This window comes from Balaenoptera musculus, chromosome 16 (assembly GCF_009873245.2).
Source record: "Balaenoptera musculus isolate JJ_BM4_2016_0621 chromosome 16, mBalMus1.pri.v3, whole genome shotgun sequence".
Taxonomy (NCBI): Eukaryota; Metazoa; Chordata; class Mammalia; order Artiodactyla; family Balaenopteridae; genus Balaenoptera; species Balaenoptera musculus.
Window position 1 is genome coordinate 27,484,415 of NC_045800.1, and position 25,943 is coordinate 27,510,357.

Sequence of the window (25,943 nt, forward strand, 5' to 3'; positions counted from 1 at the left end):
AAGAGTGCATATCATATATTTTAGTCATTTAAAATTTTTTGATTTATTTTATCTTTTATTTTTGGCTGCATTGGGTCTTCGTTGCTGCACACGGGCTTTCTCTAGTTGCGGTGAGCAGGAGCTACTCTTCGTTGCGGTGCACGGGCTTCTCACTGCAGTAGCTTCTCTTGTTGCAAAGCAAAGGCTCTAGATGTGCGGGCTTCAGTAGTTGTGGCACTCGGGCTCAGCAGTTGTGGTGCACAGGCTCAGTAGTTGTGGCGCACGGGCATAGTTGCTCCGCAGCTTGTGGGATCTTCCCAGACCAGGGCTTGAACCCGTGTCCCCTGCATTGGCAGGCGGATTCTTAACCACTGCACCACCAGGGAAGCCCCTGTTTTAGTCCTATTAATCAATGCTATTTGTATAGCTCTGAAACCTAAGTAGCTCAATCCTACAATAAGAACCAAATTAGCCTATAAAATATTGGAATGTTAAAACTTACTTTTTATTTTAATAATGAAGACCATGTATAAGAGATTGAAACTTTTATATAAGAAAGGTATCCAATAGCACTTTTCTATTGTTAAAGTGGTATTACAGGTCCACATACACACTCTATAAATCAAGTGATTATACATGTGTATTTTTCTGTTAAGGGTTATTTTATAAGTTAGAATGCCTAGAGTTATACTGAGTCAAAATACAGTTCATGCTTGCTGAGTTGTCCTCAGTGTATTTGCTTTTAAAGTTGTACAGAATTATATTTTCATGTTTTACAAAAATCATTAAATTGTGATTAATGGGTTCTTTTTTTTTTAGAAAAGGAAGAATTACCTATTTCACTTCAGAGAATTTCAAACTTGACCAAATTTGTGATAAAGTTAAATTTTAAACAATTAACTAGAGCAGCAGAAATCTGTAAAACTTGCTCTGAGACTGCTATAATTAAAATATTTCCTATAATAATTTAAAAATTTTATATAAGCATAATTATGTATAGTAAAATTTGATAACACCCTTAAATTGACTGACTCTCAGTATTTTGACAACCAGAAAGAAATTTTATTTAAGAACACAAGCCCTATATCATTACTTTCTGTTATGCTAAGAATTTTTAAAAGGTAATTCTTTTTTACATTTATGTCATATGAAAGGCAAAATGAAAAAGAACATGACCCATTGAGTCAGTACATTTGGATTTGTTTTCACCAATTATACTGATATTAGAAGCTAGAAGTTTTTAATTCAGTTGAATATTTGAGACTTAATACTTTGTAAAAAACTTTATGCCTAATAAAACATATCTTAATTCTTAATAGGTAAATTAATCACATTCTTTCTTCTTAGATTTAGAACTACAAAAATACATCCCGAGACCTTTTGAACTAAACTGGATGGGGTTAGACTAAGGTCACACTAGATCAGATGACTACATTCTGTCTTCCCTGGAGACCAGGCAGTACTTCCACGCGCTGCCATTAGATAGCAGCACAGTACACACCATCATTCATATCTCCCACAGTCTCTCCCATTAAGGTTGGAATTATCTCAGTTACACACACACACACACACACACACACACACACACACACTGATTCTAATTCAATTAGTGCAGTCGGCAACTCCAGAAAAGAGTAATTCAATTAGTGCATTGTGGAGCTCTACAATACCTCTAAGCAGATGTTCACCATCTTCAAGAACTGGAGCTAGGTTTAAAATACCTGTACCACTCAAATATGCCACTACATTACATCATTTATCAAAGTACTTACATATGCCTTTCTGACTTCAAAGAAAAGGTGAAGAAACACACTCAGGCTAAGTTCTTAGAGATTTTTCCATCATCTACACCAAAGAAATATATTCAATTTTAGGCTGCAGTAATTAAATTATATAACCCAAATTATGTTCAAAACAAGATGTGTCACTGTATTCTACATTTTTGCAGCACTGCCTCTAGTTATGCATGCCACACTGTAACGAGGACACTGCCAAGATGGAATGCATTCATAAGGAGGGACAATCACAATGATTAACACCCTCCATCAAAATACAGGGCTATGAAAATGACAGGAATGATTATTAGCATTTTCCAAAGAAATACTAACAGAACCAGGAATATTCACTCTGGGCACAGCAAATATAAGCAACATGATAGCTATCCTCAAACATATAAATACATGAAAAAGAAAACAATTACTTTGTATTACCACAAAAGGTAGGTGAATAAGAAGTTTGACTCCTTGAGAGAAAATTTTCTAACAGAACCAACAGTGAAGAAGAAAGCAAGATGCCTCAAGAAGTTCAGTTTGCCAGTAATGGTAGTGATCAGGCAGAGATTAGATGACCCCTTGCCAAAAACACTTCATAAAGGATTCTTATATATAACTAGATGGCCTTCTGACATCATTTCCAACACTGAAATTCTATGATTCTATGAATATACTGATTTTTGCTTATAAGGCAAGCCTGGACTTTAAGTAATAGAGCTAATCATTATTATGGAGGAGTGGCTGTATAAAAGCCCATGGGCTGTGAGGCATTTTCATAGTGATTGCTGCATGATAATACACCAAGGGAAGAAGAAAATTTGTAGTTTCTCTGTTTTAAGATTTAGGAGGTCCCATAAATGTAGATATTTCTAGTCTTATTTCTTAGATAAGCACTTGCACTCCTCTTGTTCTTCCAAGATTGAAAAGAATGGTTTGGTTTCACTTATCCTCAGGATATCAGCCAATGAGAAATCAATTTTAGAAGAATGATTTTTGAAAACTCCCCCATTGAGTCAAGACACTGGGTTCTCATAGCTTAAATGCAAATCTACATCAATATTTATGCTTTAAAAATATAGAGCAATACTTAAAACAACAGTAAGTAATTCTCAATATCCCTCCCTTTTGCCTTGCTTTCTCTGTGCTGTACTTGGTAAGTGAGGACATAATTCTGGGTACAAGGGAGCAGGACATTATTTTACAAACACCATCTCCTCTTTCTAGCATGCCCTCAAAGCAGGGAATTAAGAAATGTCAGGAATGATCACCACCATTTTTCCAGTGCATTTCACTATGTATTCATGATAGAGAATAGCTCCTGCCTTTCACATTTGCAGAGGGAGAAGACTAAGCTAAACAGCTGTGCTTTAAAAGCATCAATAAGAGTTAATTCAAGTACTTTCAACACAAACTCCTACTTTTTCATACTCCAGAAGAATTCCAAAAGGTCATTCTCACTTAAAACTTTACTTGTAAGGTCTAGGCCCCCAAAATGAATTAAGATAAAAGCACATATCTGACAATAGAGCTGTTTCCTTAGAACGAAAAAAAAATTTTTTTTCTATAAAATATGTTGTTTTAAGATACACTGCAACTTAGGGGCTTCCCTGGTGGCACAGTGGTTGAGAATCTGCCTGCCAATGCAGGGGACACGGGTTCAAGCCCCAGTCTGGGAAGATCCCACATGCCGCGGGGCAACTGGGCCCGTGTGCCACAACTACTGAGCCTGCGCGTCTGGAGCCTGTGCTCCGCAACAAGAGAGGCCACGATAGTGAGAGGCCCGCGCACCGCGATGAAGAGCGGCCCCCACTTGCCGCAACTAGAGAAAGCCCTCGCACAGAAACGAAGACCCAACACAGCCAAAAATAAATAAATAAAAATAAATAAATTTATTTTAAAAAAAGGAGATAATTATTAAAAAAAAAAGATATACTGCTGGGACTTCCCTGGTGGTACAGTGGTTAAGAATTCGCCTGCCAATGCAAGGGACACAGGCTCGAGCCCTGGTCCGGGAAGATCCCACATGCCATGGAGCAACAAAAGTCCGTGCGCCACAACTACTGAGCCTGCGCTCTAGAGCCCGCGAGCCACAACTACTGAAGCCTGCGTGCCTAGAGCCCGTGCCCTGCAACAGAGACAAGCCACCCCAATGAGAAGCCCACGCACCACAACGAAGAGTAGCCCCTCCTCGCCCCAACTAGAGAAAGCCTGTGTGCAGCAATGAGGACCCAATGCAGCCAAAAACAAATAAATAAATAAATTTATAAAAAAAAAAAAAAAAGAAAAAAAAAAGATATACTGCAACTTAAATAGCAATAGAAAACTCATTCTATTACTAGAATATATTTTCCAAGAAATTTATGATTTGGCTTTTTCAACAAAAATTTTCTATTCACGTGCCATTAAGCTGTACTAATACAAACATAATGGTTCTTACATATATCTATTCATCAACCTTCTTACTATAAATATGAATTCTGCACTTTTTTTAAAAAAAGGTATTTTTTTCTTGCCAAACGTTTAAGGCTTAATGAACCACTTGCCAAAACTGTGGATAATTAGAGGAATAAATAACATGGTTGGGTTAATTTTTATTTGACTGGCAATACTACCATATAGAAGGCTATCAGTTTAACAAACTATGTCACTCCATTTCCTATCCTTACCCACTACCGCCTTCCCAACTTCCTGCCTCCAGAAAAACAGAATCAGGACCTAAGCTGATTCCTCCTTAGAACAGAATGTATTCCATAAACCCCAATATTAGTTTACTAACCCAGCTTTAGTCTCCTTTTGCCCACGCCTCACAGCCTGCATTTATGTTCCAGTATTAAGTTTATTTGTTGGCTCCATCAGCACCACTTCTCTTTAACATTGTCCCTTTTCATGCATTTAAGGCAACTACTTCCAACCTTATCAATGAAAGCAGACAAATGGGGGACAAAGGAATGAACTGCAAACACCTCAAACAAGAAAGGTTGCTTAAAAAACCAAGTGTCACATTCTGACAGTTCAATATTTCATAGCCAATACAAGGAATGTGCAACAACACTGCAACTTTAAATCTTTTCCTCCTATGTCAGTCTCTTTCTCTCATTGTAATGCCAAAGGGAACAGCAATCAGAGTGGAGATGTTCAACGTGATAGAGGTCAGGACACCATCGGATCAACGTACCAGAAACACGACCTTGTTTATTTTTTTTCCACAGTATTATTGTTTACAGGGTGCTTTGCTCATGTACCTTGTGGTTCTTAGCTAAAGGATGAAATTACAGCCCAGGATGAAGCGCTCAGGCACACATCCAATTTGTGTTTCCATCTCAGAAAACAAAAAGCTTCTAAGGCCCTCAGGCTGCCATTCAAACTTGGAGGCTGACATTTTTAACAGCATGAACCAGAGACTGGCAGAGAGAATGATCTAATGCATTTCTGACTTGTCAATCAAAGATCTCACCTCTGCTGTCTTGTAAACAGTTGGGGGCCATCTAACTACATTCATAAACCTAGGGAGAGCTTACTGCCAGCTGGGGTGCTGGAGCCACATGCTCTGGCTTCTATTCACCAAAATCATGATTCAGTTTTATAATCTCACTGTAAATAGTCTGTAGGCACATTTCCAAGACTACTGGAATAGAACCAGAGTAGGGAATACAAAAGAGATTTTGGTCAAATACTGTGTTATTTTCAAGCTGTTGGAATCCTGTACCCATTTTATCCTCATTTTACCAATTCTCCCCAAAGGACTTATCAATGAAAAAGAAACCAATAAGAAACAGGCACTCCCCAAAACACGGCTCATGCAAGCCGTGTTTCTCATGTTCATATACAAAAGCTGTGCATAAACTAGTTTTAAATACTGCAATATATATTTGTGTGTGTGAAACACAAAAAGATAAAACGAGTACTTATCCTTGTATACCTTCTCTTCTGTTTATGATATTTAACACAAAAAAATTAGACCAAATCAGGCTAAGATGTGAACTTTTTGCTAAAGGATCATATATAAAAATGAATTTACTCTTTTTATGTCAATTTTACTGGGTACAGAATTCCAATTTAATTCATACCAAGCCATAGATACTAGGTTTGCAACAAAGGTCTCGAGAATTTGAATGGTACACCTGAGAATTTTAAAACACAGGTGACAGACAACCCAGCAGGGAAAAAGTACACTGCAAAATCCCGTTTCATGATGATGTACTACATCTTAGGCCCAAATAACTATTTCAAAATATAGACTTGGTTTTCAGAGGACTGGGCCAGAGAATATAGAAAAGCTCACAGCTATTCAACATCACTCTTAGGAAAAACAGAACTCATGGGTATCACCCCCCAATGGTAAAGTACTGCAATTCTCAGAGGCCTAAGCAGCTAAACAGTCAAGAGATTGGTCTTTTTTTTTTTTTTTTTCCCAATGAGGCCTACATAAATAACCTGGGTTTCTCTCATCATGAAAAATGACAAAGAGTTTCCTAAATGCTGCCTGTCTACCAAGATTCCATATCCTGACAGTCCACATAAAATACCAAGTCTAAAAACTAACACAAGGAAGGACAGCAAGACAATAAAACACTACCACATAAAACAGCACAATAGTGAAAGAAGGTACAAATAGCTGTGGCAGTCACAAAACAACCAACAATGATTCCTGAATAGCACATAAAGAACTCCTGTGGTACTCTGGCCTCTACTCAGCACACAGATGGCAATAACAAGAAGGTAATCTTGGAATATAAAGAAAGTAATATGTACCTCTCCAGAGGATACAGGTGAGTCTTAACTGCCCATAGGAAGAATTTCTCTGGTAAGGACAGTACATCCACAGAGGCTCCCACCACCCTTAAAGTTTTCATCAATTTGATTTTTCTGGTCTGTGCTTCTTATACTGGGGTAACTCCAGGCGCCCGGGGGTACCTATACTCTCCCTTCTGCCATTAGGGGTCATGTTAAGTTAGGGCAGTTAGGTAAAATCTGACATTATTCAACATAAAAGCAATAAGCCCTCTTTGTGGAGTGAAAAGTTTAATTTTTCAGATCCATCAGGAAATACAACAAAAAAAAATTTTTAAGGAAATCTGATCCTCTCACAATAAGATGATCTGGTTTAATCTAGATATTAGATAATGTTGCATATTAGCCTGTAAATGAACATTACCTGCATCACAGACACGTCAAAATACTTAGCAATGGAGGAATCTATTATTACCAAACTTAAAACAGAGTATTTAGAACAACCAAGTAGGCATCCTGAAAGACAAGTCAGTCCTAATGGTGTCGTTCTTCCAAGACAATTTCTAGCATAAAGTAAAATACACCAAATTCAGGTCATCTCTAACTTTTCTTAGTTAAATATACATAAAAGTTGAAAGGGTAGAAGCTGAACAATAAGTTTCAATTTTAGCTAAAATGTTTTAAAATCCATAATTATACTTTCTTTTTAATAAATGATCTTCAATAATATATTTCCAACATTTTGCACATATACTTTAATTTTGTTCCCAATCAAGGCTAAAGGGTCACTTTCAGTGTCCCTAATGATCTCCATCCTTTCTGTAGACTGTAGTTTATCACTACCATCATTTTAGTTTTCCCGGTGTCTATTCTTGTATAGAATAAGGGTAAAATGCAATAAAAGTCAAATAATTGTACAAACACACTGCTGTGAAGATAAAGACGTTGACATCATTGAAACTGAACTGTTAGCTGGCTGGCAGTGCCACTATTTAATAGCTTGAAATGTGCATTTGTTCATCAACAAGAGTCCAAATTCAGCATACAAAATCCAATTCAGAAGGGATCATCGTAGTGTGAGTTGTATGAAAGCCAAATGTATAAAATTTGAGGATTGCCCATAAATCAGACTCAGCATGTTTTCCTTTTTTCCATGTAACTGTGTAGTCTTTGGAATGATTGTTTAATTATCATGACTTCTTTCTAAATACAGAACACTTGTGTATATGTATGTGCATAAACACTTGTGTTTATGAGTATAGGTCTTCCCACCCTATATATGTTATTTAATAATTTTCTTCAAATTATCTAAGTCCATTCATTCATTCAGCAAAAATTCATAAAGCACATACTCTGTATCAAGCACTTGATACTGTGCTTGACATTGGAAATATAAACAAAATATAGTCCTACTCTCAAGGAACTGAGCAATCACAATAAGCATATCAGTGCTTATGACAGAGGTATCTATTGCATGCTGTTGGTACAGATGCTCTGACTACGTTAAAGCGGGGGAGTGAAAAGATCAGTGAGGGCCTTTATCCTAGAGGTGAAACAACTTGAGCGAACTGTGGAATTTAATTAGCCAGGTAGATAAAAGTGGGAGGCAGGGGGTAAGGGAAGATAGGTGTTTTCAGTATCATTCTCCAGGTAGGGAAAACAGGATATGCAAAGACACAGAGCATGGGAGAACACAGCACCTTTGGAGAACTGTGAATTTGAAATGGCTAAAAATTACATGGGATAGAGTGACCAAAATCAATGTAACCAGGTGACAAACATAGAATTTAATTAAGTACAGAATAAAGTTGAAAATCAGAAAGTATTACTATCAATAAAATAGTAATATCTGGGAGGACATTTAAAATATTTCCTTTTTTCTACTTCTCTGTATTTTCTATAATTATTAAATTTTTATTTTATTTTATAATTTTATAATAAAATGGTAATAATAAATATATTTTAAAACAAAATTATATTTGCCTGGGCATGCCTGTATGTGTACATGCATGCATAAATGGATAAGTCATTCTAGACTGAAGGAAACTAGCATACTGATTGATGATTATCTTAAAGTAGAAGAAGTATGAGTGATACTTTCTTGTTTATATATTTACCAAATAGTTTACATATTCTACTATCAACAATAAGTTAGTTTTATAAGCAGATGAAAATGTAGGGTTTCCCCCCCACACAAAACAAAAACATTTTTGACTTCTCACTATATGCAAACTCCTAATGTAAGGAGTATAGCTAGGATAAACATAGGTCAAATGTCAATATATGCACAAAAAAGAACTGAATTTTTAAAAAAATTCTATTGTACTTGATTTACAATGTTGTGTTAATTTCTTCTGTACAGCAAAGTGACTCAGTTATGCAGATATATATATATATTTTTTTTCATATTCTTTTCCATTATGGTTTGTCGCAAGATATTGAATATAGTTCCCTGTGCTATACAGTAGGACCTTGTAGTTTATCCATCCCATATACATAGTTTGCCTCTGCTAATCCCAAACTCCCATTCCTTCCCTCCCGTACCCTTGGCAACCACAAGTCTGTTCTCTATATCTGTGAATTTGTTTTTGTTTCGTAGATATGTTGATTGGTATCGTATTTTAGATTCCACATGTAAGTGATATCATATGGTATTTGTCTTCCTCTTTCTGACTTACTTCCTTTAGTATGATAATCTCTAGGTCCATCCATGTTGCTGCAAATGGCATTATTTCATTCTTTTTGATGGCTAATATTCCATTGTATATATATATACCACATCTTCTTAATCCATTCATCTCTCAATGGACATTTAGGTTGCTTCCATGTCTTGGCTATTGTAAATAGTGCTCCTATGAACATAGGGGTGCATGTATCTTTTCAAATTACAGCTTTGTCTGGGTATATGCCCAGGAATGGGATTGCTGGATCATATGGCAACTCCATTTTTAGTTTTTGGAGGAACCTACATACTGTTTTCCATAGTGGCTGCACCAATACACTCCCACCAACAGTGTAAGAGCATTCCCTTTTCTCCACACCCTCTTTAGCATTTGTTATTTGTAGACTTTTTAATGATGGCCATTCTGACTGGCGTGAGGTGGTACCTCACTGTAGTTTTGATTTGCATTTCTTTAATAATTAGCGCTCTTGAGCATCTTTTCAGGTGCCTATTGGCCATCTGTATGTCTTCTTTGAAGAAATGTCTATTTAGGTCTTCTGCCCTTTTTCAATTGGGTTGTTTGTTTTTTTGTTGTTGAGTTGTATGAGATGTTTGTATATTTTGGAAATTAAGCCCTTGTTGGTTGCATTGTTTGCAAATATTTTCTCCCATTCCACAGGTTGTCTTTTCATTTTGTTTACAGTTTCCTTCGCTGTGCAAAAATTTGTAAGTTTGATTAGGTCCCATTTGTTTATTTTTATTTCTATTGCATTGGAAGACTGACCTAAGAAAACATTGGTAGATAAGATTTATGTCAAAGAATGTTTTGCCTATGATCACTTCTAGGAGTTGTAGGGTGTCATATCTTACGTTTAAGACATTTATTTATTTATTTATTTATTTATTGGCTGCGCCAGGTCTTAGTTGCAGCATACGGGATCTTTCGTTGCAGCACGTGGGCTTCTCTCTAGTTGTGGCGTGTGGGCTCCAGAATGCATGGGCTTAGTAGTTGCGGTGCACGGACTCTCTAATTGTGGCGCGTGGGCTCCAGAGCGCGCAGGCTCAGTAGTTACCGCACGTGGGGTCCAGAGCACGTGGGCTCTGTAGTTGCGGCACACGGATTCTCTAGTTGTGGTGCACAGGCTTAGTTGCCCCGAGGCATGTGGGATCTTAATTCCCTGACCAGGGATCTTAATTCCCTGACCAGGGATTGAACCTGTGTCCCCTGCATTGGAAGGCAGATTCTTAACCACTAGACCACCTGGGAAGTCCCATGTTTAAGTCTTCAAGCCATTTGGAGTTTATTTTTGCACATGTTGTGAGGGTATGTTCTAACTTCTTTGATTTACATGCAGCACCACATGCTGAAGAGACTTTTTCCCATTTTATATTCTTGCCTCCTTTGTTGAAGATTAATTGACCATAGGTGTATGGGTTTTTTCCTGGGCTCTCTACTCTGTTCCATTAATCCATATGCCTGTTCTTATGCCAATACCACACTGTTTTGATTACTGTAGCTTTGTAGTACTGTCTGAAGTCTGGGAGGGTTATGCCTCCTAGTTTGTTCTTTTTCCTCAGGATTGCTTTGGCAATTCTGGGTCTTTTATAGTTCCATATAAATTTTAGGATTATTTGTTCTAGTTCTGTGAAAAATATCATGGGTAATTTGATAGAGATCACATTAAATCTGTAGATTGCTTTGGGCAGTGTTGCCATTTTAAAAATATTAATTCTTCTAATCCAAGAGTATGGGATATCTTTCCATTTCTTTAAATCATCTTTAATATCCTTTATCAATGTTTTGTAGTTCTCAGCATATAAGTTTTTCACCTCCTTGGTGAGATTTATTCCTAAGGTTTTTTTGTTTGTTTGTTTTGTTTTCTGATGTAATTTCAAAAGGGATTGTTTGCTTACATTTCTTTTCTGATATTATTAGTGTAAAGAAATGCAACCAATTTCTGTGTGTTAATCTTGTATCCTGCTACCTTGCTGAATTCGTTTATCAGTTGTAGTAGTTTTTCTGTGGAGTCTTTAGGGTTTTCTATATATAGTATCATGTCATCTGCATATAATGACAATTTTAGCTCTTCCTTACCTATTTGAATACCTTTTTTTTTTTCTCTTGTCTGATGGCTGTGGCTAAGACTTCCAATACTGTGTTGAAGAGAAGTGGTGAGAATGGGCATCCTTGTCTTGTTCCAGATTTTAGTGGGAAGGCTTTCAGCTTTTCACCATTGAGTATTATATTGGCTGTGGGTTTGTCATAAATAGCTTTTATTATGTTGAGATATGTTCCCTCTACACCCATTTTCGTAAGGTTTTTATCATGAATGGATGTTGAATTTTATCAAATGCTCTGTGTCTACTGAGATGATCATGTGGCTTTTGTCCTTTCTTTTTGTTTTTTTTTTTAAATATTTATTTATTTATTTATTTGGCTGTGCCAGGTCTTAGTTGCAGCATGCAGGACCTAGTTCCCTGACCAGGGATCAGACCCGGGCCCCCTGCATTGGGAGCACGGAGTCTTAACCACTGGACCACCAGGGAAGTCTCTGTCCTTTCGTTTGTTGATGTGGTGTATGACACTGATTAGTATGACACTGTTGAACCATCCTTGTGACCCTGGGATGAATACAACTTGGTCATGGTTTTATGTGTTGCTAGTTCTGGTTTGCTAATATTTTGCTGAGAATTTTTGCGTCTACATTCATCAAAGATACTGGCCTGTAATTTTCTTTTTTGGTAGTGTCTTCGTCTGGTTTTGGTATAAGGGTGACGGTGGCTTCACAGAATGTCTTTGGGAGCGTTCAAAAGGAACTGAATTTTTTATTGAATAGAAATTATGCAGTACTGAGATGATTTATATACAGTGGGAGGGTGATCAATTAGGACTTTGATAAGTAAGCATTTTTGTCATGGGGTAATTTTCCTTATGGTATTGTTTTGTAATAAGTTTTACATGTTCATTTACATTCAGTGTGATAATCCATATTCCCCTAAAACCTCAAATGTAAAATAAGGCTTCCATACATGTATATATACGTATATTCTGAATAATGCTTAATTTTCCTAGTATTGCTCCACATTAACATTTCATGTAGCAGATGGTAAGATTTAGTAGACTTCTAAGTATTTTTCTTTTTTAATTTTATTGGAGTATAGTTGACTTACAATGTTGTGTTAATTTCTGCCATACAGCAAAGTGACTCAGTTATACATATACATATGCTTTTTCATATTCTTTTCCATTATGGTTTATCACATACTGAATATAGTTCCCCGAAATCTAAGTATTCTTAAACAGTAAAATATATTACATAATCTCTCCTGAAGTCAATCCTCAACAATTTCAACCTTTGACAAGGGACCCTAGCTAATATTAAAATACTATATGATTCAAGCTCAAAAATTCCTTAAAATTACTAGCTATACTTGACACCTAAAATATTCTAAGGCCATATAAATCCACCTATATTCTTTTTTTTTTTTAAGGCATTGACTAGTACATTTTTTAAAAATATTTATTTATTTATTTATTTGGTTGTGCTGGGTCTTAGTTGCAGCTCACAGCCTCCTTAGTTGTGGCACGTGTGCTCCTTAGTTGCGGCCAGCAGGCTCCTTAGTTGCACCTCACAGGCTCCTTAGTCGTGGCTCGCGGGCTCCTTAGTTGCAGCTCACAGGCTCCTAAGTTGTGGCTCGCTGGCTCCTTAGTTGTGGTATGCGAACTCTTAGTTGTGGCATGCTTCTGGGATCTAGTTCTCTGACCAGGGATTGAACCCAGGCCCCCTGCGTTGGGAGCGCAGAGTCTTAACCACTGCACCACCAGGGAAGTCCCAACCTATATTCTTATTGTTAGAATTTCTCTTCTTCTTTAATGTCTAAAGAAAATAAAGGATCTGAATTACTCAGCTATTTTTAAGCACTTTCTATTGCTCATTCTCATTTAATAGTACAGATTACGACTGCCATTTGCTGAGGAAAAACAAATGATTCCACAAAATACACCCACTGTTAATCAACAGAAATCCTCTTAATCACCTATTGACTTTCCAGGACAAAACAATGGAATGATGGAAATGAAAATACGTTCAAACTAAACAGGTCCTCAAATAATCTATTTAAATAATATTTACAGCATCTTCTTTACCACTAGTTGTTTTTTTTTTAAATATTTATTTATTTGGCTGCATTGGGTCTTAGTTGCAGCATGCAGGATCTTCAGTTGTGGCATGCAGGATCTTTTAGTTGTGGCATGTGAACTCTTAGTTGCAGCATGTGGGATCTAGCTCCCTGACCAGGGATCGAACCCGTGTCCCTTGCACTGGGAGCGTGGAGACTTAACCACTGGACCACCAGGGAAGTCCCCCTGTCACTAGTTTAAAATGTGTGGTTTGTAATGTCAATAATCAAACCATCCCAATGTTGCCATTTCCATCTGAGTTACTGAGGATAATCCAACATATTCAGCAACAACTCTATGGCTCTTCCTTTTCTATTGTCACAGAATTTTTACTTTGAAGGTGCTTCAAATTCGCTAAATATTTGCGATAATTTCAAAGAAAAAAATACTATGAAACTATTACTAAGTCACTTCCTTAAACACGTTCAGCAATATTAGTAGAAATGAGTATTCCTACTGGGACAACCACTTTGAAGAATTACTTGAACTATATTTTTTAAAGTTAAAAATACACTTTCTCTATGACCCAGCAATTCCACTCGAGAGGCATTAAGCCAAGAGAAATAAAAATCCATATCCACAAAAAGACATACAAACTGTATACTGTAGCTTTATTCATAGTAGACAAAAATAGGAACAATCCAAATGTCTACCAATGGATGAATGGAAAAACAAATTGTAGTATATTAATGAAATGGAATTTACTTAGCAATAAAAAAGAGTAAGTTACAGATAAACATAACAAAATGGATAAATCTCAAAAACATTATGCTGATCAAGAGGACACAGGGAATTCCCTGGCAGTCCAGTGGTTAGGACTCCGTGCTTCCACTGCAGGGGGCAGGGGTTTGATCCCTGGTCAGGGAACTAAGATCCTGCATGCTGTGTGGCATGGCCAGAAAAAAAAAAAAGAACAGACACGATGTATACTCTGTGAATGTATACTCTGTGACTGCATTTATATAAGGTTCAGGTATAGGCAAATCTAATCTTCGGTGACAAATCAGAACAGTAATTGCATATGGGATATGGGTACTAACTGGAAGGGAGTACAAAGGAACTTTCTCAGATTATGGAAATGCTCTATATCTTGAGAGTGAGGTTACACAAATGTATACATTTGTCAAATTCATCTAAGGGTACACAAGATGTGTATATTTTACTATATGTAATTTTTACATAAACAAAAACCTAAATAAGCAATAAGGCAAAACCCAAGCAAGAAAGATGCAAATGTACTAAGATTGTTTTAATTCTAGTAGTGGAAACAGGAAAGACTAGACTTAAGTCTATATCTGCCAATTAGTCAATCAGCAATGTTGAGCACCTGTGCACAATGAACCTGACATAGAACAAACTGTTGGATTAACAGAATAAAACCAGCATATAAGCCCATTTCTTCCATTTTTGCTACAGAGAACTTAAATGATTTCTCTGAAGATAAGAAAAGAAAAATAAACATTCATACTTATAGCATTGTTGGGGAAAGCAAAATTTTCTCAATACCTGCACCAAGTGTAGGCTTTGCTATGATACAGAACTGGGCTGTAAGGTAAAAAAAAAAAAAAAAAGATTTAATTCAACAGTGTACTGTTTTATACCAAGGTGAAACATTATTTGCTGAAAGCTTCCAAACTTAGCCCTCTGTGCAGTTTTCTGATAATATAGAACCCATTTATCTTCCAGACCCTGTTCTAAGTGAAACAGGAAGGAAGGGGGCAGGGCACAACCTTTAAAAGAATGACATAGCCACAGGACATGACAAAAAATGGTTAGAACTAACTAGATCCAAGATGGTGGAAGAGTCAACTACCAGTAGACCTTGAGCTTCATTATGCACTCGTTGTAATACATCAGCATGCTAAATGACACACCCACCAGTGCCATGACAGTTCTGAAGCTAAGCATAAAAGACCAAAAAGTGGGCGGTAGCCCAACTCCTGGAAATCCCTGCCCCTTCCCCTGAAATAGTTGGAATAATCCTCCCACGCATTAGCCTATGAAGTTAACCAGCCCATAAAAACTAATCAAGCCATATTTCAGGGCCTCTCACCTTCTGAGATGGCCCACACTCTGTCTGTGGAGTGTGTCTTCTCTATAAATAAATCCACTTCTTACCTATCACTTTGTCTCTCATTGAATTCTTTCTGTGATGAGACATAAAGAACCTGAGCTTCATTAAGTCCTGAGACCAGGTGTGTAATCTCAATTAAAAGACAGTGGGTTTAAGTCTCTGAGTTGCATGGTTTCATAAGGATTTAATAAAAGTCAACTCGTACCCTAACAACAACCCTATGAGATAGATACTATTATCATCCCTACTTAACTGATAAGGAAACTGAGGTATAGAGAAGTCAAGTACATACCCAACGTTACATGTAGACAGAGCCAGGCTCAAATCTCAAGCAGTCTGGTGCCAGGGTGAAACTGAGCAGAACCCCACAGGGTCCTCCCTGGTACAAAAGCCTTTTTCTTGTTTGCAGGAAAAAAAGGCTTCAGCCTCCTAGACCTTCCCTGAGTTCCAATGGGCAGATTCAAACAGTTACTAATTAAGTGAGGGAATGAAGAAACAAAGGAAAGGAGTCAAGAAACAATAGCGCAGCAATGGGGCAGGGTCCTTGTTCCTCCTCAAGGGATATACATAACAATCTGATACACATCTCTGAGTTTTATCTACAGGAACTAAGGCCCCCCCACCCAGGTGGAAGATGGTAACTTCAAGCTAAGCACTATCACATGGACCCAAGACTGGCTGGAACCAGAAGGCTAATGATTGAGATTCCTGAAACATCACCCTGTTATCACACTACCAACCAATCTGAGGAAGGTCACACACCCTGCAGTCCTCCCCACCAAATTTTGAGCAAGAGCTGCCCATTCTCCTTGCTTGGCCCTTGTAATAAACCTTTTTCTGCTCCAAATTCTGACAGTTCAGTTTGTTTGGCCTTACTGTGCGTAAGATACAAGAACTTGGGTTTGACAAGGACTCTTAACCACTACACCATATACTGGCCTCTGGGCTTCTTTTCTAAGATGTTTTTTAAGCATCTCTTTTCTGCCTATGTCACACAATTTCACCCCTGCAATACAATTCAAGGCCCACACACCAATTTATTCTGAATTTTTCAGCAAAAATTTCTAAATCAATTTGTCTCCAAATATACTCCAAAAGTACAGTAATTTGTAAGGGGACTCAATATTAAAAAAAAATAGATATTTGTTGATTTTTTTGACTAAGACTAAACAGAGAAAGCCCTGACAGTGATGGTAATTTTGTTCACAAATCTTTCCTACTGGCCTTAGAGTCAAAATTGTTTTAGGCTGAAAGAAATTTTGAATTGTTCTTCATATCTTAGTGTCCAATTCAGATGATTTTGACTTGTACAATTTTTAGTTGCACATGATTATCTTTACCACTTATCTAACATAGTTCAAATCATCAGTTTTTATTGAGCCCCAACTACTAAAAAGGAGGTCAATGGATAAGTGTTAAGAGATTGCTTCTGCTTTCAAGGAATTTTCTAGCCTAACATTTCTCATATTAAGCTAGGATACAATAACTACTAGGATCTATTGAATTCCCAGCCCCACATTCCAGGGTGGGAAGAAGCATGTGGGTGGCAATGTAGTGTCTTGCTGTTGTTTTAATTTGCATTTCCCTGATGTCTAAACATATAGAGGATCTTCTCATGTGCTTATTTGCTGTTTGTGTATCTTTTTTTGGTATTATATTCATTCAAATTTTTTGCTCATTAATCGCCCTTTTTTATTGGGTAGTTTATCTTATTATTTATTGTTTTGTAAGAGTTCTGAATTCAAGTCTTTCATCAAATATGTATTTTACAAATATTTTCTTCCAGTCAGTGCCTTACTTGTTCATTTTCTAAACAGTATCTTTTTAAAAATCAGACGTTTTAAACTGTGATTAAGTCCAACTTATTTTTTTTTATGGTTCATGTTTTTGTCTTCTCGAAAAAATATTTTCTTTTTTTTTTTGAATTCCTTTATTTTTTTAATTTTTATTTATTTACTTATTTTTAGCTGTGTTGGGTCTTCGTTTCTGTGCAAGGGCTTTCTCTAGTTGCAGCAAGCGGGGGCCACTCTTCATCGCGGTGCGCGGGCCTCTCACTATCGCGGCCTCTTGTTGCGGAGCACAAGCTCCAGACGCGCAGGCTCAGTAGTTGTGGCTCACGGGCCTAGTTGCTCCGTGGCATGTGGGATCCTCCCAGACCAGGGCTCGAACCCGTGTTCCTTGCATTGGCAGGCGGATTCTCAACCACTGCGCCACCAGGGAAGCCCGAAAAAATATTTTCTAATGTGAAGTCACAACGAATTTTTTTCTCATTTTCTTCTAGTAGTTTTATAATTTTAGCTCATATTTAGGTCTACAATCCAGTTTGAGTTAATTTTTGAATATGGTGCAATATATCTAGTCAAGGTTCATTATTTTGCATATAGATGTCCAATTGTTCCAGCATGATTTGTTGAAAACACTGAGACCAATGCTTTTAATATAATAGAGCACAAGAAGTTCATTGATACGCTTTCAGATTCTATACTACAACTAATCTTTAAGAAATCACAACTACCTGAAAAGGATATTAAAACACTTCTACGTTTTCAAACTATATATCTGTGTGAGGCTGGAATTCTACATGTATTACAAGCAAAACACCACATCACAACTTACTGAATGCAGAAGCAGACATGAGAATCCAGCTGTCTTATTAATCCGGACATTAGAGATTATAAAAAGGTAATACAATGTTAGTCTTAAATTTTTGTTTTAGAAAATAGGTTTTTTTAAATAAAAATATTCATATGCATTAACATATAATGGATTTATTGTAGCTATTTTAGTCAGTTGTTTTTAATGAATAAATTAATATTTAAATTTTTTCTCAGTTCTGATTTCAAATATAATAAATATCAATAGATATACCCCATATAGACAAAACCACTTTGGAGTCCTCAATAATTTTTAAGAGTGCAAAGGAGTCCTGACATCAAAACCAAACTGCCCACATCTCTTCCTTCAATTACTGAAATTATCTTTATGATAGCTAGAGTAATACATCTAAACGCAAATCTGATCAGGTCAAACTTGTGTTTAAATACTTTCAACAGGGAATTCTCTGGTGGCACGGTGGTTAAGAATCTGCCAGCCAATGCAGGGGACATGGGTTCGAGCCCTGGTCCGGGAAGATCCCACATGCTGCAGAGCAACTAAGTCTGTGCGCCACAACTACTGAGCCTGCACTCTAGAGCCCACGAGCCACAACTACTGAAGCCCGTGTGCCTAGAGCCCAGGCTCCGCAACAAGAGAAGCCACCACAATGAGAAGCCCGCGCACCGCAAGGAAGAACAGCCCCTGCCTGCCGCAACTAGAGAAAGCCCACGTACAGCAATGAAGACCCAATGCAGCCAAAAGTAAATAAATAAAATAAATAAATTTATTTAAAAAAAAATACTTTCAACAGCTTAGTACTCTTAGCATCAAGATGAAACATTCAATGGCCTACAAATCCTGCCATGATCAAGCTTCCCCAGTCTTTCCTAACTCTATTCTCCTCTATTCTCCTCATTCTCTGAAATGATTTCTTTTTTTTTTTTTCCCAGCAGAGTCCTTAAATGCACAAAACCCCACCTGTCCTCAGGGCCTTTGAACTGGCCTGAAATGTTCTCCCCCACCTCCCTTTTTGCCTAATCCCTACTCACCATTCAGTTCTTAACTCAAACCTTGATTACCTGATCTTCCTTACCCCCACCCTCAGGTTAAATCAGGTTCCTCTTTTATATATTCTCATGGCTCCCTGCACATTTCTGTTAGGGTAACCACTGACCGAAACTGCCTGCCCTGGCCAGGCCGGATAGTAACCACTTGCATGAGGTACCTTACAACAGGAGATCCTGGTAAGGAACGCGGAAACTGACAAGCTATCACCAACCGTAAGAATTCGGGAAAGGTCAAAAGGAGAGAGGAGACGCCAGTCCATATGTCCTACCAACCTCCCAGAATCCTTCCTACTGGAATCCATCTTGGCTGTGTGATGCGTGCGCCACCAGGAAGCACCCTGAGTCAGAATGATTGGCCAGAGACAACCCGGAAACTAACCCCATTACCATAAAACCTGAGACTGCAAGCCATGTGGCAGAGCAGTTCTCCTGGGTTCCCTTACCCTGCTGCTCTCTGCCCGGGCGCCCCTTCCCAAAAAGTCTCTTGCTTTGTCAGCACGTGCGTCTCCTCAGACAATTCATTTCCAAGTGTAAGAGCCCACTCTCAGGCGCTAGAAGGGGTCCCCCTTCCTGCAACATTTCCTTAATAGAACTTATCAGTTTGGGGGATTTGGGGATTATGTAATTTAAATAGTAATTTAATCTAAGGCCAGACACCATAAGACTCTAAGAGGAAAACAAAGGCAGAACACTCTATGACATAAATCACAGCAAGATCCTTTTTAACTCACCTCCTAGAGAAATGGAAATAAAAACAAAAATAAACAAATGGGACCTAATGAAACTTAAAAGCTTTTGCACAGCAAAGGAAACCATAAACAAGACGAAAAGACAACCCTCAGAATGGGAGAAAATATTTGCCAACGAAGCAACTAACAAAGGATTAATCTCCAAACTATATAAGCAGCTCATGCAGCTCAATATCAAAAAAACAAACAACCCAATCCAAAAATGGGCAGAAGACCTAAAGAGACATTTCTCCAAAGAAGATATACAGATTGCCAACAAACACATGACAGGATGCTCAACATCACTAATCATTAGAGAAATGCAAATCAAAACTACAATGAGGTGTCACCTCATACCGGTCAGAATGGCCATCATCAAAAAGTCTACAAACAATAAATGCTGGAGAGGGTGTGGAGAAAAGGGAACCCTCTGGCACTGTTGGTGGGAATGTAAATTGATACAGCCACTATGGAGAACAGTATGGAGGTTCCTTAAAAAACTAAAAATAGGGCTTCCCTGGTGGCGCAGTGGTTGAGAGTCTGCCTGCCAATGCGGGGGACACGGGTTCAAGCCCTGGTCTGGGAGGATCCCACATGCCACAGAGCAGCTAGGCCCGTGAGCCACAACTACTGAGCCTGCGCGTCTGGAGCCTGTGCTCTGCAACAAGAGAGGCCACGACAGTGGGGGGCCCACGCACCGCGATGAAGAGTGGCCCCCGCTTGCTGCAACTAGAGAAAGCCCTCGCACAGAAACGAAGACCCAACACAGCCAAAAATAAATAAATAAATTAATTAATTAATTTAAAAAAAAAAAAAAACTAAAAATAGAACTACCATATGACCCAGCAATCCCACTACTGGGCATATACTCTGAGAAAACCATAACAAAAAGAGTCACGTACCACAATGTTCATTGCAGCACTATTTACAACAACCAGGACATGGAAGCAACCTAAGTGTCCATCAACAGATGAATGGATAAACAAGATGTGGCACATATATACAATGGAATATTACTCAGCCATAAAAAGAAGCGAAATTGAGTTATTTGTAGTGAGGTGGCTGGACCTAGAGACTGTCATACAGAGTGAACTTGGACCTAGAGACTGTCATACAGAATGAAGTAAGTCAGAAAGAGAAAAATAAACACCGTATGCTAACACATATATATGGAATCTAAAAAAAAAAAAAAAAAAGGTTCTGAAGAACCTAGAAGCAGGACAGGAATAAAGACGCAGATGTAAAGAATGGACTTGAGGATGCGGGGAGGGGGAAGGGTAAGCTGGGACGAAGTGAGAGAGTGGCGTTGACATATATACACTACCAAATGTAAAATAGATAGCTAGTGGGAAGCAGCCTCATAGCACAGGGAGATCAGCTCAGTGCTTTGTGACTACCTAGAGGGGTGGGATAGGGAGGGTGGGATAGGGAGGGTGGGAGGGAGACGCAAGAGGGAGGGGATATGGGGATATAAGTATATGTAGAGCTGATTCACTTTGTTATACAGCAGAAACTAACAACAATGTAAAGCAATTATACTCCAATAAAGATGTTAAAAAAATAATAATTTAATAGCTTAAGATAATATAAATATAATAATCATAATATATAAAACTTATAAATAAAATTTTGCCTATGTGTCATAAGTATTTTTCTAAGTTCAATAGTTCTCATCAGATTCTCAAAGGAGTACATGACCCCTGTATACTGAAGAATTAATCTTACCCAAAGAGAGACCTGGTCTTTCCCCTTGGTTACTGGCAGGTGGTGTCCCCCTGGAACTTCTTACCTAACAGAACTTTGACTGGGGGCTTTGGCCACAGGACTAATGTGATTCATGATGGAGGCTTTGAGCCACATTCAGTTCCAATCCTAAGAAGGAACAGAGACTAAAAGCATTAGTGTAACCTACAGGAGGGGCTAGAGACTAAAAATCAGCCATGTGAGCAGCCTGTAATTGAGCCACAATAAAAACTCTGTACACAAAAGGCTTGGGTGAGTTTCCCTGATTGGCAATATCCTGTGTGTACTGTCACATACAGTGGCCCAGAGGCAATAATGCCATCCATGATTCCATGGGGAGAGGATGACAGGAATTTCTACATTTGGTTCCCTCCAGATTCTATCCTGTATGTCTCTTTTTTTGCTAATTTTAACCTGAATCCTCTCCCTGTAATAAACCGTGAATATAACCGCTTTCAGTGAGTTCTGTGAGTCCTTTCTAGTGAGTTACCAAACCTGAGTGGCGGGGTTGGGGGCGGGGGGGCCCCCTTACAACTGGTATCTGAAGGAGGGCAGCCTTATACGGACTGTTCTCTCAGACTGCAGTCTGGTGAAACTCATTCCAACCCCAATAAGATTTTAAAAAACCAAAAAGCTAGACTGAGTTCCTTGAGAGCCGAAACTTCATCAATATGATATATAGTAAAAAACAAACAAACAAAAAAACATACGATGTTTGAAATAAATTGATACTCTCAGGATATCAATATTCTCTAACATTAACAGCAATAATGTTAATGACAATGAAGATAAGGATGATAAAAACAGCAACTATTTACTGCATGCCCTTACTATAGTCTCCACTTACAGATGAATTTAGAGTGAAAATGACTTGCTCAAGATCATACCACTAGTGACAGACACTATATAAGCCCTGATTTAACTAATTTTAAAGCCTATGCCCTTCACCATATTGTATCTCATAAGACAAGCAAAGGAAGTTTTGCAAAGGACAAATATCCAGCATCATCATCACTAAAATACTTATATTAAAGTAAGTATTTTCATTAAAGACAAGTAACTGGGGACTTCCCTGGTGGCGCAGTGGTTAAGAATCTACCTGCCAATGCAGGGGACACAGGTTCGAGCCCTGGTCTGGGAAGATCCCACATGCCATGGAGCAACTAAGCCCATGCACCACAACTACTGAGCCTGCGTTCTAGAGCCCGCGTGCCACAACTACCGAAGCCCGCGCGCCTAGAGCCCGTGCTCTACAACAAGAGAAGCCACTGCAATGACAAGCCCGCACACCACAATGAAGAGTAGCCCCCGCTCACCACAACTAGAAAAGGCCTGCGTGCAGCAACGAAGACCCACCGCAGCCAGAATAAATAAATAAATTTATTTATTTAAAAAAACCCAAAAGAACATATACAAACACACACATATATAATAGTATAGTAGCCAGGAGACACTCTGAATTGAGCACTTTATATTTTTAGTAATCACAAGAAAAACACAAGAAGGCGCCCGGGCAACTGGTTGTAATTAATTGATTGATTATATTAATTGGCTTTATATAGGCCCAGAGCAAACATTACATATTGAATGCTATTTATTGAGATTACTTTAAAATTCACTATCATACTTCTACTAGGTATGAAAACCAACAAGTCAAGTTGCGCTATGTCAATTTTGGCAAACCAATCATGATAATAAAAATGTCTCAAGAGTGGATGGATCTGGATCTACATTATAAATTAGAGAACTGAGTGACGTGAAATATAGGCAGTATGAAGGAGAAAAGTGAACGTAAGTAAAGGATGGGAAAGAAGGAGAGACACACCAATTAATTAGACACACATACTAATGCCCACAAATAACCCACAGAGACAGAGAAAGTACCTGGAAAGCTGTGAGTGCGCCAGTCCCTGGGTTATACAGGCATCGCAGCGAAGGCATGCTGTCCGCCAGGCTGGAGCAGCCCAGCCACAGAGACCTGGGCATAGAGCACTGCAGAGAGAGGACAACTATGAGATGGGACAGTATGAGACAGGATGGCACAGATTACAGGAATTTTCAAGGCTTGGCTAAATACAATATTCCAGTTGCAGCTTGCCTTTATGATAGACACATCTTCAAGAAACATACTACTTACTAGTTCTAACCCCAGAAGGAAACTCAAAAGGGACACTAGTGGCCAAAAAGCAAGAAAAAAAATTTATAGGTCAAAAATCCAAATATTTAATAAAAATTTTTATCCCTGTTCATCTTCTATGTATGAATCTAAAGGAAATCTACTTCTTAACCCAATTAATCAATTCTTTTCCTCTACGCACCTCAACTCATCTCCCATAAACTCACCACAGAGTGAAATATTGTGCAGACTAAGCAGAAAAAAGGAATTATTCATGGTAGCATTTCAATATTAGAAATGGTAACTTAGAAGACAAAATATAACAGGAAAGTTAAAGTTTTTTTTTAGAAGGTGGGGAGAAGGCAAAGAAAAGGTATTATACCCCTACAGCTTTGACAGCAACTAACTGCACAGTTTGCATATGTTTTATGTATCTTGTTAGTCTGCTATTAACCAAAATGCATAGTTACCACAGCAGCTGCCTCTTCATCTTTCCAGATGGATTAAGGGGGGTGGGAATATTGGAGGGAGGAGGCAGGAAGCAATCCAAACAGAAGGGAAAACAACAACAAAGAAAGAAGCAGAGACAGGGACAGAAAAAGAGGAAAAAAAGAGAACCCCAAAAAGCTGCTGGTCCTAAAACCTTCTAAAGAAACAAAAACAAATGTATAACTGTGAATATACATATAGTGTATTCAGCAGCAAACAAACAAAAAACAAGGTAGAAATTATGAGTTCTAGTAGTACTAATTAAACAATATGAGTGGTACTCCTCCTGTAGCTTCATGAAACACTGTATCTTTTAGAAGAATTTTTACATTCCCTAAATGTATCCCAGGCTGAAGCTCTGTCCATCAACTTGGGTGCTATTACAGTCTAATAATACTAAAAAACTAAATACCTGATCACAGCACATATAAAAGCAGAAAAATATTTTGAAATATGTCAGTGCACGTAATATTAAACTTTATAAGTTTTGAAATATTTACTATCATCGTGGGACTTTTTTTCTTCTTAAAACACTTTAGTTAGAGAAATATTAAGGAAACAAAATATGGTATTCATTGTTCACACTATCTATAACTGATATAAGGATAGTATGCTGCAAAGTACTCCAAAAAATGGTGGGCCAATAATTTATTACAACTGAAGTCTGTTAATCAATTGAATGAGTTTACCAGCTTTTAAAAAGCATACACAGCATGTTTTTAAATGCCTGAAACATGTTTTCTACTACTTGAAAGAATCAGAAAAAGATTGAAATGTTGCAACAAGGGGCCTGCAGTGCTTTAAGGAGAATATAGTATCTAATGCCCATGAGGTTCAACAGCACAAATTCATTTTCACAAAGAACGCTGAAAATCTTGACTCCTCCCCCTATGTGGTTGCCTGGAAAAAGCCACAGTTCCTCTTCACTGATAGAAGGCCCTGCAGGCAAAGGGCTGGCCTTAGCAATTACTATATGAAAGCTGAAAGACAAAATCTCCTAAACTCAGGTCCCTGTTGGTCAACTTCTAAGAGTAACAGAAGCTATAATAATGAACAATAAAAAGATTGCTGCATTGAGAGTTTATGTATCCTTAAGCCATGGAATAGAAGAATTCCCTTTTCACTACTATATCAACTAAAAAATTCAGGCCAAGAGAACTATAGTATTCCATAGGCCATGTAATACATTCACACTCTACCTATACAAATTCAATGACTGGTTCTTAAGAATTCCAATTTAGGGACTTCCCTGGTGGTCCAGTGGTTAAGAATCTGTCTTGCAATGCAGGGGACGCCGGTTCGATCCCTGGTCAGGGAACTAAGATCCCACATGCTGCGGGGCAACTGAGCCCATGCACCACAACTACAGAGAAGCCTGCGCGCCGCAAAGAAAGATCCCCCATGCCCTAAGACCTGATGCAGCCAATAAATAAATTTAAAAAATAAGAATCCCAATTTAGTTCACTCACTTCAAAAATGAAACTCCTACTGTCACATAGGATAATCATATCTGCCTACCCTTACTGCACAAGGTTTTGGTAAAATTAAAATAAGGGATATAAAAAATTCAAGTACAGGGACTTCCCTGGTGCTCCACTGGCTAAGACTCCACATTTCCAATGCAGGGGGCCTGGGTTCAATCCCTGGTCAGGGAACTAGATTCCATATGCCGCAACTAAGAGAACTGCATGCTGCAACTAAAGATCCCTCATGCCGCAACTGAAGATCCCTCATGCTGCAACTAAGACCCAGTGCAGCCAAAAAAATATTTAAAAAAAAACAAACTTCAGGTACAAAAGAAAAAAAT

The 25,943-nt window shown here is 38.1% G+C and overlaps 1 protein-coding gene across 11 annotated transcripts in view; it reads right to left on the minus strand.

Moving 5' to 3' along the window:
• BTRC (beta-transducin repeat containing E3 ubiquitin protein ligase) overlaps window positions 1–25,943 on the minus strand; it is a 185,549-nt gene that overhangs the window by 107,280 nt on the left and 52,326 nt on the right. For 8 of the 11 annotated variants that reach the window (XM_036829033.1, XM_036829029.1, XM_036829025.1 and 5 more), the window contains one exon: window positions 23,416–23,523. The exons of the other annotated variants lie outside the window; for them this stretch is intronic. In XM_036829033.1, the coding sequence (XP_036684928.1) occupies window positions 23,416–23,523 (108 nt within the window). The remainder of the gene's footprint in view (window positions 1–23,415; window positions 23,524–25,943) is intronic. 11 annotated transcript variants of the gene reach the window in all.